This window comes from Lepus europaeus, chromosome 18 (assembly GCF_033115175.1).
Source record: "Lepus europaeus isolate LE1 chromosome 18, mLepTim1.pri, whole genome shotgun sequence".
Classification (NCBI taxonomy): Eukaryota; Metazoa; Chordata; class Mammalia; order Lagomorpha; family Leporidae; genus Lepus; species Lepus europaeus.
In genome coordinates, this window is record NC_084844.1 from 36,673,263 (window position 1) to 36,689,130 (window position 15,868).

The 15,868-nt window shown below is 41.5% G+C and overlaps 1 protein-coding gene across 1 annotated transcript in view; it reads left to right on the forward strand.

The window, feature by feature from the left end:
- Positions 1-15,868, forward strand: part of USP32 (ubiquitin specific peptidase 32) — a 230,454-nt gene that overhangs the window by 91,235 nt on the left and 123,351 nt on the right. Inside the window, exon 4 of the mRNA XM_062215840.1 lies at positions 1,206-1,324. Coding sequence (XP_062071824.1) covers positions 1,206-1,324 — 119 coding nt within the window. The remainder of the gene's footprint in view (positions 1-1,205; positions 1,325-15,868) is intronic.

A 15,868-nucleotide genomic window follows, 5' to 3' on the forward strand; every position in this document is an offset into this window, starting at 1 on the left:
CCCTGCATCCGCATGGGAGACCAGGAGGAAGCACCTGGCTCCTGGCTTCGGATCAGCACAGCGCCAGCTGTAGCGGCCATTTGGGGAGTGAACCAATGGAAAGAATACCTTTCTCTCTGTCTCTCTCACTGTCTATAACTCTACCTGTCAAATAAATAATAAATAAAAATGCCTTCAGCCGTTATGCATTTTTATAAAATGATATACATATTGTTTTGTAATTTGCTTTTTCCCCTTGAATAGTATTTTTTTTTTTACACTTTTTACAGAATTTTATTTATTTATTTATTTGACAGATAGAGTTAGCAAGAGAAAGAGAAAGGCCCTCCTTCCGCTGGTTCACCCGCCAAATGGCCACCCTGGCCGGAGCTACACCGATCTGAAGCCAGGAGCCAGGTGCTTCCTCCTGGTCTCCCATGTGGGTGCAGGGACCCAAGCACTTGGGCCATCCTCCACTGCACTCCCGGGCCACAGCAGAGAGCTGGCCTGGAAGAGGAGCAACCGGGACTAGAACCTGGCGCCCATATGGGATGCCGGCACCACAGGCGGAGGATTAACCAAGTGAACCACAACACTGGCCCTGAATAGTATATTTTTATTACTATTATTTGAGAGGCAAAGACAGAAAGAGAGATAAGTAGTGCTCCTGTCTACTAGTTCACTCCTCACAAGCCTGTAGCTGCTGGGGCTGGACCAGACTAAAGCCTAGAGCTCAGAACTAAATCTGGGTCTCACACTTGCCAGGCAATGTCCCCACTAAGTTGAGCCATCATTACTGCCTCCCACAGTCTACGTTCACAGGAATCTGGAATCAGAAACCAGAAGTGGGGCTCAAAGCCAGGTACTCTTGCTTGGGACATGGGTATCCTAATCAGGATCTTAACTGCCAGGTCAGATATCCACTACCTCATAGACCTCACAGACTTTTTGAAGTATCCGTTTGGTATAAGGATCCCTTTTGTCCCAATCATTGCTAACATTTAATATTGTCATACCTAAACTTTTTTTTTCCAGATTGGTAGTTTGGAAATATACTTCACACATTGCTGTTTACTGGGTTATTTTGAGGAATAAATTAATTCATATTTATAAAGTGCTGGCACTAGTAATCACTCAGTTGTTGATAGCTTTCTCCTCTCCCCACTTCCACCAGGATGTATTTGATGTATGTTGAAATTAATTTATTTTATCTTGTTTTCTCCTAGACATTTTTAGTCTTTTTTCAAGTGAATCCGGGAGCTATGTTGTACGGGAAGAAATGGAAAGAATGCTCCATGTGGTGGATGGTAAAGTCCCAGATACACTCAGGAAGTGTTTTGCAGAGGTATGCTTACATACCACACTTCATCCCTTCCTGGTTACACGGTGTTTGTTGTTGTTTTGAATGTCAGTTTATGTCTTCTTAAACAAATGTCAGTTTGACAGAGTATTGACTCTTAGTTTTTTGATTTAACTATAATGGATAGATGCTTATGTTCTGCCTGTTCTTGGCAATTTTATATGTAATAGTTGATGTTTTAACCATTTATGTCCTCCTGTGCAAGGTGCAAGACTCTTATATCTGCTATATTTGTGAATCTGGCAATTCTGAATTCTCCTATAAAGGAAACTGTTTATACTTACAGTGCAAGAGTACTTGGAAATATTTTTATAAAACAGAATTAAAAGATAAATTTATTTTGGTACAATTTTTGGAAATTTATACATACAAGGGATCTTGAAACTGTTCATGGAAAATGCATATTAGGGAAAACTGTACATAAATTTTTAAGATTTTCTTATACCAAAATAAACTTAATTTCATTTTCAGTGAACTTCTTGATGTCCCCTTGTATAATGAAACACACTGCTACCCTTCCAGACCAACACACAAGTACATGCACATGTGATTCTGCAGGAAGCTCATATAGTACTTCTGCTGTAGTCCCATTACTTTTCCCTTCCTTCCTTCCTTCCTTCCTTCCTTCCTTCCTTCCTTCCTTCCTCCCTTCCTCCCTTCCTCCCTTCCTCCCTTCCTCCCTTCCTCCTTCCTTCCCTCCTTCCTTCCTTCCTTCCTTTCTCTCTCTCTTTCTCTTTCCCTCCCTCCCTCTCTTTCTTTTTTTAAAGATTTACTTATTTATTTAGAAAATCAAGAGTTACAGAGAGAGAGAGACCTAGAAAGAGAAATCTTCCATCTGTTGGTTCCCTCCCAATGGCCAATGCTAGGCCAGACCAAAGCCAGGAGTCAGGAACTTCATTTGCATCTCCCACAAGGGGGTGGGGGCCCAAACACTTGGGCCATCTTCCGCTGCTTTCCCAGGCACATTAATAGGGAGCTGGATTGGATGTGGAGCAGCAGGGATTTGAACCAGCACCATGCGGGATGCCAGCATTGAAGGTGGCAGCTTTATTTGCTATGCCACAACACCAGTTGTTTTTCATCATGTGTATGTAGATATATCAGTCTTTGTCCTTGAGCCATTCTATGACCTATTTTATGAAGACCTTTTTAAATTATTTTCTTAGGTGGTTTGCATAATGGAATAATTATATTAATTGTCTTTTTTTTCTGTTCTCAAACATAATTTATTTTCATTTTACTTTTCAGAGATATATTGATATGACTGTTTCTTAGAGATGATTGAGTAAAAAGCCCTTAAGAAGTTTTTTATATTTTTATGCAGCCCTCAGTGCTACCATCTCTCTCTCTCTCTCTCTCTCTCTCTCTCTCTCTCTCTGTCTCTCTCTCAGACTTATTTATTTGAAAAGCAGAGAGACCAGGAAAGGGAAGTAGTACAAAGATCTTCCATATGCTGGTTTACTCCCCAGATTTCCATAAAAGAAACTGGACCAGGCCAAAGTGAGGAGCCAGGAACTCCATCCTGATGTCCCACAAGAGTAGCAGAGCCCCAAGTACTTAGGTCACCTTCTGTTACTCTCTCAGATACATCAGCAGGGAGCTGAATCAGAAGCTGAGCAATCAGTACTCGAATTGGTACTTAGATATGGGATGCTAAACACAGTGCTGCCCAGTTTGTTTGTTTAGAGATTTATTTTTTATTTACTTAGAAGAAAAAGTTACAGAGAAAAGGAAGATAGAAATAGAAGAGGAAGATAGAGATAGCCTGTGCTGGGCCAGGCTGAAGCTAGGATCTTCTGTATCTCACACTTGGGTGCAGGAGCCCAAGCACTTAGGCCACCTTCTGCTGCTTTCCCAAGTGCATTAGCAGGGAACTTGATCAGAAGTGAAGCACTTGTGTCTCAAACAGGCACCATATGGAATATGGCATCACAAGCAGTGGCTTAATCCACTGTGCCACAAAGCTGACCCCCTTTTTTTTTTTTAAAGATTTTATTTTTTGAAAGTCAGAGTTAACAGAGAGCTTCCATTTGCTAGTTCACTCCCCAAATGGGTGCAGCAGCCAGGACTGTGCACTGTTGAAACCAGGAGCCAGGAGCTTCTTCCAGGTCTCCTACATGGATGGCAGCGACCCAAACACTTGGGCCTTTTCCACTGCATTTCCCAGGCCATTAGCAGGGAGCTGATTGGAAGTGGAGCAGTGATACATGAACTGGCACCTATATGGTCATAGGCAATGACTTTATCCACTAAGCCACAATGCCACCCCCTGCCCAGTTTGTTAGCATGTGACCTACTTCTATTTCACCAGTGTGACAATCCTTCACTGCTCTTTCTTTTGTTCAAGAAGTTGAGCTCCACCTTCCTAAGTGTGTAGACACTGCTGTCTATACTCACCTATATGCATAGACATGGTTCTAATATCTGTTTGGGTGGGACTGTCTGTCTTAATACCACTCTGACTGTAAGTTTCTTCTATGTTGATAGCACCTTGTGATTTCCCTTTCTTGCGTTTAGCTTGGCTGGTTTTTTTTAATGGTAGTTGTTGGTGTTACTTTTACCCAGCATTTCTGTGTTGGATGCAAGACAGATTTCCTTGTGTTTTTGCTATGTAAATACCAACTGAATATCACTGTGATAGTATTTCACTACTTCAGGAAAAACTGGCCTATGATTTTTTCTTCCCATAATAAAAATTTGTGGATCAGGCAAAAAATAATCTAATAATTGAAGACCTGATTAATTAGGATTTTCACAAAGATGTCTAATGTATTAATATTCTTTTCCTCTTTTCAGGGAGAATTTATAGTTTTTCATTTTAATAAGATTTATATTTTCCCTCCCATTTTGGTGATGGAAACTAAATGTGTTTGCCCACTGAGTTCTTTAAATTAAGCACAACAACAGGTGTGTGTATTACATGATAATTAGTGCTGGGGGAAAATATAATGGAATAAGGGGAATATGTGGTGATACGGTGGAGGAAGCTGAGTGTTGTTATTCAGACAGGATGGTTAGGAGATATGTCAGACAACGTGAAATTTACAAGAAGTGAGCGAGAAAACCATGGCAATATTTAGGAGAACCTCTTTCTTTCTTTCTTTTTTTTTTTAAGATATATTTATTTATTTGAAAGAGTTACAGAGAAGGAGAGGCGGAGAGGGAGGGAAGGAGGGAGGGAGAGGGAGAGAGCAAGCGAGCTTTCATCTGGTTCTCGCCTCAGATGGCCTGAACTGCCAGGCCAAAGCCAGGAGCCAGGAGCTTCTTCCGGAAGTTCCCATGTGGATGCAGGGGCCCAAGGACTTGGCCATTTTCTGCTGCTTTTCCCAGGTGCATTAGCAGGGAGCTGGATTAGAAGCAGAACAGCCGAGACTTGAACCTGGGCCCATATGAGATGCTGGTGCCACAGACAGTGGCTTTATCCACTATGCCACAATCCTGGCCCCAAGGGAGAACCACTTTTTCTATGAAAAGAATATAATGAAGGCTTTGAGGTGGGAGTGTGCTTCGAATGTGTAAGGAACAACTAAAAAATCACTTTAGTTGGGATGGAATGGACATGGGAATAATTGGAAATAAAGTTTATGGAATTTTTGTGGGGGTGGGAAAGTATATATGGAAATATATATGGTCATACAGTGTGAGTCCTTTGTCTTTTTTATTTATTTATTTATTTATTTTACAGGCAGAGTGGATAGTGAGAGAGAGAAGACAGAGAGAAAGGTCTTCCTTTGCCGTTGGTTCACTCTCCAATGGCCGCTGCGGCCGGCGCATCGCGCTGATCCGAAGCCAGGAGCCAGGTGCTTCTCCTGGTCTCCCATGCGGGTGCAGAGTCCTTTGTCTTTTGCCCTGAATAAGACAGAAACCACTGGAGTTTTCAGCAGAGGATTAACATGAGATGTTTTTTACTTTGTTTTGTTTTAAATATGATCACTTTGTGTCTTTTATTTAAGATTTATTTATTTATTTGAAAGGCAGAGTTACAGAGAGAGACAAAGAGAAAGAAATCTTCCATCTGCTGGTTCACTCCCCAAATGGCCGCAAGGACCGGAGCTGTGCCGATCCAAAGCCAAGAGCCAGGATCTTCTTCTTGGTCTCCCGCATGGGTGTGGGGGCCCGAACACTTGGGCCATCTTCTGCTGCTTTCCCACGCACATTAGCAGGGAGCTGGATCAGAGGTGGAGCAGTGGGAACTCAAACCAGCATCCATTAAGGGATGCCAGTACTGCAGGCAATGGCTTTATCTGCTCTGCCACAGTGCCAGCCCTCACTTGTGGAAATTAAGCAGACCAGAGTCCAGTTAAAGTACAGGAGTAGTCTGGTTCAGGGGGGATGGTGATTTAGATCATGGTGAAGCAGTAAGGTGATGAATTCTACAATTCTGCTTGTATTTTGAATGTGCAATTGATATAATCTTTTCTACATTATGAGCTGAAACTGAAAAAGCAGAGGAAGGATGACTAAAGTGTTAGGCCTGATTTAGTTGAAGAATGGAATTTCTATTAGCTAAGTTCATTAAAATTAATGGAGAAGGAATGTTGAGGATTGGATATTAAGAGAAGTTTAATTAGGAGGATTCTAATAGTCATCAGACTGGAGTTCTCAACCATGTCTTTTGGTATGAAATCCTTGTTCTGGGGAAAGCACTTACCGGTTTGCAGGGAAAGATGCAGTCATCTAGGGTATCTAAGTTGCCCCAAAACAGATGAGAAGAGTAAGCTACTCCAGTATTTATAGATTGATGAAACAAAGAGGATTCAAAACAGGAGACTACAGAACGGTCTGGGAGGTAAGAGGATTATCTAAAGAGAGTAGTGTCCTGGAAGCCAATTGCTGAAAGTGATTCATGAAGGAAGGACAGCTCAACTGTGTCAAATATACTGAAAAGTTATGTGGTTGACCTTTCATCACTGAGAAGAGATGACAACCTGGAGCTAGATCAGTGATGCAGGTTCTGTGACGTTAAGAAAAATCACTCTAGTCAGGATGCTCAAAGGAGTATACTCAGAAGGGGAAATGATGCAGAGGAGAATGATTAGAATTATTATGGAAAGAGGGCCATTTATTATAGCAAAAAGATCAAAGAGATAGTAGTAAAGCTTGATGTCAAAAGACAAAAATTATAATTTAGTTTATTATGTATTGTGCTAAGCAGAAGAGGTTGGTTTTTTTATCAGAGAAGAGCTGGACAAAGCAGAAAAAACAAAGACTGGATTGGTCATCTTTCGGGCAGGCATTGTGGCGCAGTGGGTAAAGCTGCAGCTTGTGACGCTGGCATCACATATGAGCTCCCTGTTAATGTGCCTGGGAAAGCAGCAGAGGATGGCTCAAATACTTGGGCCCCTGCACTCAGATGGGAGACCCGCGAGAAGCTCCTGCTTTTGGCCTGGCAGTGGTGGCCGTCTGGGGAGTAATCCAGTGGATGAATGATTTCTCTGTCTCCCTCTCTCTATAATTCTGCCTTTCAAATAAATCTTTTGGAAAAGAAAAGTTACTTTTCTTGAATTGTGGGGACAAGGTAACAGAACAATAGAAATATAGCTGGTTAGCATCAGGTTACTTGAGGTTGGCTTGTAAAAGCCAAAAGTAGGTGGAACTTTATTATCCTTCTAATTGGATGCTCGGCTGTTTAGGAAATTCGGTTCTCCCCTCTCCTGATTCTCCTGAGGTCAAATAACAGCTGTTTTCATTCTGGTGATCTGGAACTTTATTTGGGACCTGGATAAGGGTCTTAGACTGAAGCAGTAATATTCGGTAACAATGAATTGTTGTTGTTAATGACAAGGCCTTTGGAAAAGATCAAAGGAATACAGTAGATTTTGGAATGCTCAACTATGTGGCTGTTTGAACTATTGGGTACCTGTGTAACCCCCAACACTGTGAATGGACTGATGTTACCTGATTTGGCTGTTTGATGTCTTTATATATTTTTATTTCTGAGTGATGTGTCTGATTATTGCATGGGGGTGTTGCAGGGGAGAAGCATTTTAACTAAAAGATCTAGACTTGGCACCTCAGTTTAAGTGATTTTGATCTCAACTTTTTGTATTTTAGGCTTTATTGTTAGTATTGACACATATTATAAAGGAACTTCACCTGAGTTGTATTAAGTTTTTTCACTAACATTAGCTTTGTTGTTATTTTTGGTTCTGAAAGTAGAAATTGTTGTCTTATACTATTCTTGAAAGATGTATCAATTTCAGGGTCTCTTTCTAATTGCTTTTTCTAGTGTTGGATTTTTTTTTTTTTTTTTTTTTTGGTGAGGAATGTGGGGAAATAGGTTTCTTTTTTTTTTTTTTTTAACTTTTATTTAATGAATATAAATTTCCAGTATACAGCTTATGGATTACAATGGCTTCCCCTTCCCATAATTTCCCTCCCACCCGCAACCCTCCCATCTCCCGCTCCCTCTCCCCTTCCATTCACATTAAGATTCATTTTCAATTCTCTTTATATACAGAAGATCAATTTAGTATACATTAAGTAAAGATTTCAACAGTTTGCACCCACATAGAAACACAAAGTGAAACATACTGTTTGAGTACTAGTTATAGCATTAAATCAAAATGTACAGTACATTAAGGACAGAGATCCCACATCAGGAGCAAGCGCACAGTGGCTCCTGTTGTTGACCCAACAAATTGACACTCTAGTTTATGGCACCAGTAACCACCCTAGGCTGTCATCATGAGTTGCCAAGGCTATGGAAGCCTTCCAAGTTCCCCGACTCTGATCATATTTAGACAAGGTCATAAAAGACAGGGTGAGGATAGTAACCAATGATCCTAAGAGTGGCATTTACCAGGTCTGAACAATTATACAGCATTAAGTGGGGAAGAGGACCATCAGTACACACAGGTTGGGAGTAGAGCCATTGGTGGTAGAGTAGAGGTTATGATTACAAAGGAATGAGGCCCAAGTGCGCTAGACAGGGTCTAGAACAAAGGACAGAGTCATTATTAGAGGAGCTAAGAAAGGTGCTGTCTAAGCTACAATTAAGTTTTCTGATTGAGAGGCAAATAGAACCTGATAGAAGGGGTTTGATAATAATCTGGTGGGTTTTAGGCCTTGTAAGTTAAGAGGCCCAGACCTATCTATCTCTTCACATGGGGTATATCCTAAGGGAGGTGTGAACCTCCTAGGGGAAGGCACTCTGTTGACTTTCTTTATTGGCTGGCCTGGGAGGAGAGCTGGCCAGGTAAAGGCAGGTGGCATCTCTAACAAGAAATTTACAGTTCTGCCTGCAATGTTGCTGACCCTACTTGACCATCCCCTCAGCTGCAGTGGTCACTTTGGAAGTTGGGCTGAGTGAAGGGCTTTTCAGCTTGGAGCCAATAAGATCTGTGGCTCTGACCTGGGCATCCTTCGACTCCAGGGCAGGTCCATTTCCAGTGACCCAACTCTTGGCAGAGCTGCCAGGGCTCTTCACAAGCTGACTTCTGCTGAAGCCCAGGCTTACCACATTGAAAGCCACTGCAGTGGACTGGCCTGTTGGGTCTCCTTGAGGGCAGATCACTGTACAGATCAGCCATTAATAGGCCTGCCACCTATTGCTTCTGATGCCTAGCTTTCTTTTCCTCCTGGTTTGTGTTAAAGCAGACCAGAGGATGCAAGTCAAGGGAGTGCCCATGTCCCATCTCTAATCTTCGGTGGCCTGAACTACAAGTCTATAGTCACAGGCATGTTCTGTAGTAGTTTTTCTAAGGTAGACAATGCCCATGAGGAAAATTATATTCTCACTTTAAAACTTTCTTTCCCTTTGGTCTGAAAGGGAGGTTTTTTTTTTTCTACTTACTGTATACTTCGCTGATGGCGATGTGAATCTAGCTATGAGATTATTATTTAAGCTCTTATTTTGGCTATGCTATTACAGAAAAATGTTAGCCATCTCTTATAAGGTCTAAAGATTAAATTGTGTGTCCTACAGATTCCTTCATAATAGAATTAGTTCCCTACCTTGAAGAGAATAGAGAAATGAAAGAACAAGTTGGGCTTAGAATAGAGAAATGAGGGAGCAAGTCCTAGATCACTTGCTGACAATAGCAATATTACATGAATACTTAGCAAACCGTTTCAACCCTTAGATAAGAACTTAATAAAACATTTACCAGAAGATCCAATGCCTTCTATAAATTTTAAGAATCATGTATTTGAAAACACCTCTTAAATATCTAAGATGGTGTAGTTTGTTTAGCCAGTAAACTTAAGCACAACCATCTAAAATGTTTTTAGTTTCTTTCTACCAACATAAAATTTAAAACATATGATACACAGATTCAGGTCACACAAATTAAAATGTATCTTTGATTGATTTTAGCAGCTTAAATTTATGGACAATCTTATCTAAAAGCCATTTAAAATAAAACTCTTAATAAAGTTTCCCCATGTGGACATACAATATGTACGCACATATAACATAGCATAATAGACCAATATCAAAATCCAAAATATCTGGTTGAACTAAGATTCCTTAAAATCATGACATAACATAGACCAAATTTGATCATTGTTACAAGGTGATTATTCAAGTCTTTGAAAATAAGCACATAGTTAAATAACCCATAGCTCTTAATAAAAATTCAGCTGTTTTTGAACAATTAGAATTTAACAGACACCAGGGAACATCATAGATTACTTTAACACATTGCTCTAACAGTGCATCAGAGTTTAATTCTATGTCAAAGAGAAATTGAGCTTCCTGTGATCTTTTGCTGTGAGGTTTCCTTCCTTTACCTTCTTTCATATTGGTGACCATGTTTCTGTGTTTCTGTGTGTAACACATCTTTAAGCATCTTTGGCAGGGCAGGATGAGTGGCAACAAATTCTTTCAGTTTCTGTTTGCTATGAAAAGTCTTAATTTCACCTTCATTCACAAATGAGAGCTTTGCAGGATATAATATTCTGGGCTGGCAGTTTTTCTCTCTTAGTACCTGGGCTATGTCTCGCCATTCCCTTCTAGCTTGTAGGGTTTCTGCTGAGAAGTCTGCTGTGAGTCTAATTGGAGATCCTCTGAGAGTAATCTGACGATTCTCTCTCGCACCTTTTAGAATCTTTTCTTTATGTTTCACTGTGGTGAGTTTGATTATGACGTGTCGTGGTGAGGATCTCTTTTGGTCATGTTTATTAGGGGTTCTATAAGCTTCCTGTACTAAGATGCCTCTGTCCTCCAAACCTGGGAAATTTTCTGCTAGTATCTCACTGAAAATGCCTTCTAATCCTTTCTCCCTCTCCATGCCTTCAGGAACTCCTAGAACCCGAATGTTAGATTTTTTAATAGTATCCTGTAGATTCCCGACAATATTTTTTAGATTTCTAATTTCTTCTTCTTTTCTTTGGTTTGCCTGTTTCCTTTCCTGTTCTCTGTGTTCTAAGTCTGATATTCTCTCTTCTGCTTCGCCATTCTGTTTTTAAGGCTCTCTAATGTGTTTGTCATTTGATCTATTGAATTCTTCATTTCATTATGATTTCTCGTCACAATCACCATTTCTTGTTCCACTAGTTGTTTCATTTCATTTTGATTCCTCCTTAATATTTCACTTTCACGAGAGAGATTTTCTATCTTGTCCTTTAAGGATTTCTGTAGTTCAAGAATTTGTTTTTGAGAACTTCTTAATGTTCTTATCAATTTTTTGAGATCCGCTTCTTGCATTTCTTCTATCTCATCATCTTCATAATCTTGAGTTGGGGTGTCTTTTTCATTTGGGGGCATCATAGTGTCTTCCTTGTTCTTGTTACCTCGGTTTTTGCGTTTGTTGTTTGGCATGTTGGAGATATTTGGTTTCTTCACTGTGGTGTTTTTTTTTTCTTGTTATACTATGACTCTAGATTAAGTGGACTGTCTGCTTTTGGTGGAGCCTTAGAGGCTTGAGATGGGTGTGGACTGAGAGCTGTGTTTGGTTCCTCAGGGTTGAGGGTGTGTCAAGATGACACTCCCAGGTTAGGTGTGGTAAATGTCTCTTTCTTTTGTTGATTCGAAAGGGAAGTAATTCCGCACAGCTGAATGTAATTGGAGGTAGTTAGCAGGCAAATGATATACCCACAGGAGCCAGAGATTGGAAGCTCTTTCCCAAGGACCACACAGGGAATCTCTGCTGCCCTCGGTGTGGGCTCCAATTCTCCTGCAGTCTCCCACTGGGTTGCCAAGTTAGATGCTAATCTCCAGTTATTTCACCCCTCCCCCCAGAGTCAGGTTTTTCTGCTAGGCTCAGGGCCGGTGCAGACCTGAGGTCGCCCTGCTTATGACGTATGTCCAAAATGGCGCCTGCTCTTTGTCTTGCTCGCCCTTGAGGGGTGAGCGGAGAGAGAGAAACTCGTGTCCGTTTCGGTCACTTTTTTTTTTCCCTCTCTCTCTCTTCTAGTTAGCCTGGTGAACTTTTCCCCACGGAGTTTCAAGCCTCATTCCCTCTAGCCTCCTCTTTCCGCTTGTCCGCTGGTGTCTCGGGCTATGGAGGTTCGGCTCACCTCGCGTTCCAGCGCTGGTGCGTTGAGTCTGCTGCTGGTGTCCCGAACTTGGGCTCCCACGCTCTCCACGCAGGTCCACTGTGAATCACTAGTTCTGGAAGAGTTTCCTCTGCTGTTTCTTCCCCTACTCTTCCTTGACCCTGCAGTATCTCCACTTTTATTAACCTGTGTCTTGCCGAAGAATATCAATGTGTTCCCTTCCTATTCCGCCATCTTGGATTTCCCCCGGAAATCGAATTTTTTTTTTTTATCACTATTCCCACAATCTGTTAACAGGTTAACATAAGGTTTATTGAACTTTAAAAAAAATTATTTATTTTAAAGAGTTGCAGAAAGGGAGAGAGAGGCGAAGAGGGGAGGTCCTTCCATCCATTTGTTCACTCCTTAAATGGCTGCAACAGCCAGGGCTGGGCCAGGCCAAAACCAGGAGTCAGGAGCTTCCTCTGAATCTCCCATGTGGGTGCAGAGGCCAGAGGACTTGGGTCATCTTCCACTACTTTCCCAGGCACATTAGCAGAGAGCTAGATTGAAAGTGGAGCTACTGGGATTTAAACTGGTGTCCACATGGGATGCTGGCACTGCAGGTGGCAGCTTTATTCACTGTGCCACATTACCAGCTCCTATTCAACCTTTTTTATTTCTTTTTTTTTTTTTAAGATTTATTTATTTATTTGAAAGTCAGAGTTACACAGAGAAAGGAGAGGCAGAGAGAGGGAGAGAGAGAGGTCTTCCATCCTCTGGTTCATTCCCCAGATGGCTGCAACAGCCGGAGCTGTGCTGATCTGAAGCCAGGAGCCAGGAGCTTCTTTCAGGTCTTCCACATGGGTGCAGGGGCCCAAGGACTTGGGCCATCTTCTGCTGCTTTCCCAGGCCATAGCAGAGAGCTGGATTGGAAGTAGAGCAGTCGAGACTTAAAACAGTGCCCATATGGGATGCCAGTGCTTCAGGCCAGGGCGTTAACCTGCTGCACCACAGTGCCAGCCCCCTTTTTTGATTTCTTAGTGTTCATAAAAGTGCATCTTAAAACTGATGAAAGGGGCTATCTCAGTGGCATAATGGGTAAAGCCGCCGCCTGCAGTGCTGGCATCTCATATGGGCGCCTGTTCATGTCTCGGCTGCTCCACTTCCGATCCAGCTCTCTGCTATGGCCTAGGAAAGCAGTAGAAGATGGCCCAAGTCCTTGGGCTCCTGTACCCGAATTTTTGGGAGACCCAGAAGAAGCTCCTGGCTCCTGGCTTTGGACTGGCATAGCTTCGGCCATTGCAGCCAGTTGGGTGGTTAGCCAGCAGATGGAATACTTCTCTCTCTGCCTCTCCTTCTCTGTGTAATCCTGACTTTCAAATAAATAAATAAATCCTTAAAAAAGAAAAAAAACAAAAAAAACAAAAAAAAAACATGATGTTGATCAGTTCAAACCCAGAAACTCTAAAAGTAAAAGGATTTTTTTGGGATCTTGGGAATTGGAACTTAGGTGACACAGATTCAGATATCTATGAATGAGTATACTGAGGAAGGTAGGAAATATGAGAGATTCTGTGGGCTATTGAGTGTTCAGAAGAGGCCGGCGCTGTGGCATAGCAGGTAAGGCCGCTTGCAGTGCTGGCATCCCATATGGGCACCAGTTCTAGTCCCTGCTGCTCCATTCCAATCCAGCTCTCTGCTCTGGCCTAGGAAAGCAGTAGAAGATGGCCCAAGTGCTTGGGCCCCTGCACCCACGTGGGAGACCAGGAGGGATCTCCTGGCTCCTGGCTTTGGATCGGTACAGCTCTGCAGCTGCGGCCAACTGGGAAGTGAGCCAGCGGATAGAAGACCTCTTTCTCTCTCTGCCTCTCCTTCTCTCTGTGTATAACTCTGACTTTCAAATAAATGAATATATCTTTAAAAAAAAAAAAAAAAGAGAATGTTCAGAAGGACCAAATGCTACATGACTCCCAAGATAGCAGGGTGGATGTGTCCGTAAGATGAGAGTGGCTCTGTGGCCTCTGTCTCTGCCTCTCTGTAACTCTGCCTTTCAAATCAATAAATAAATCTTAAAAAAAAAATACAAGAATATTTAACCTCTTAACAGGTATCTTGACCCTCTGGGCACAAAGTAGTTATCCTATCATTGCAGGGATGCCTTCAGAGGTGACCAAAGTGCACATTCCTAGGCAGCAGCTAGAATTCTGTGTGTGTCAATCCTGCTTCCTGATGGCCTCCTGACTCCATTTTGAAAAACTCATGCAATATTGTTTCCATCATAATTTTCTTCTCTCTTTTACAGTGACATCTTAGGTTCATTAAAACCATCATAACTACTATATTTCACTGAACCTGAGATACCATTGATTAAAAGAAGCATTTTTATATACAACTGTGACAGGAAAAAACAAACTTTTTCTCCTGTTCTCTCACAACACAAATTAATTATGTGACTTCTAGTAACCAGAATATGTATGTTGATTTCTCCTTCCAAGCAACTGATTCTTTGGTGGATTCTTCATTGGACTTCATCATCCTCTATTTTCGTTTTGACCCTATCTTCCTGGACACAACATCAGATCCAATAGATTGGGGGTGGGTGTTTGGCTCAGGATGGGACACCCACATCCTGTATTGGAGTGCCTGGTTTGGTCCTGGCTGCTCTACTTCCATTCCAGCTTCCTGCTAATGTGCACCCAGAAAGATAGTAGATGGTGGCTCAAGGATCTTGGTCCCTGCCCCTATATGGGAAACCCAAATGTAGTTTCAGCCTCCTGGTTTTGACCTGGCCCGGATCTGGCTCTTGTTAGGGAAGTGAACAAGTGGATGGAAGATGTCTGTCTCTCTGCTTTTCAAATACTATGAAATAAAAAAAATTATAAAATTCCCACAAGTTGAGTGTTTATTCCATAAGACTGCCCATCATTCCAGACACAAATCCTAGGAAGTGAGAGATTGCCATCTACGTTTGCTTTTGATTATAAACTGGATTTCAGTAGCTTACTTCTTAGATTCAGTTAATTTGCTAGAACAGCTCACAGAACTCAGGGAAACACTTAGGTTTTCCAGTTTATTGTCAAAGGATATTACAAAGAATACAGATGGAAAAGGTACATAGGGCAGTGTATATAGGAAGGAACACAGAACTTCCATGCCTTCTCCTAGAGTACAACCCTCTAGGAACTTCCACATAACCCAGGCCTTTTTGTTTTTAGGGAAGGTTTATTATGTAGTCATGATTAATCACCATTAGCCATTGATCAGCTTAACTTCAAACCCAATTGTGAAATGGCAGGTGAGGCTCAGAGTCCCAACTCTCTATTCATTCCTTGATCTTTCTGGTGACCAGTCCTCATTCTCCGGCAATCCAGGAAATCTCAGCTGTCAGTTAACTTATTAGCATCCAAGGAGACAGCTATCACTTTGAAGATGCCAAGGACTTTAGTTGTATGTCAAGAAACTAGAATGAAGGCCAATATACTGTGGCAGTTCAGAAGTTCATGGAAAAACAGAATGGAAATATGTCTACTTCAGAGCAAAAAAGTTTTGAAATTCACTCACAGTTTTTTTGTAATTCACATCTTACATGAACTTCTTAAAGATCCTTTCACATATACAATTTAAATGTTTTTGCACCAAAATAAACTTATCTTTTAATTCTGTCTTCCATAAACTCCTTGATATGTCTTTGTATATTTCAGAATATCATAACTACTAAGGAAAAAACCTTATCAATTATAATTGATATTGATTTTAAGATGTATCTCAGTGTCAGATATATTAATATGTGAAAATGTTATGGGAAATCTGTGCTCACCCTAGACAAAAGTCAGTCACTGACATCTGGGTGAAAGGAAGCAGGTATTTGTTTGCAAAGCCCAGAGCAAGGAGTCAGCTATCACTCATTTCCCCAACTCCTCACGGGGATCTTGTAGATTGAAGTTAGGGTGGAGAAATGCATATTTAGCTTGTGTGCATGTTCCTAGTTGGTCCACAGTGCTCATGGCCTTCCTTTGATTTGTCAGCAGTATCTTTGGGAATTGTGATGCTGGTGTAAGTGTGGGCTGTAGTCAGTTTAGCGGTGACATGTCAGTCGTAAATTACTTT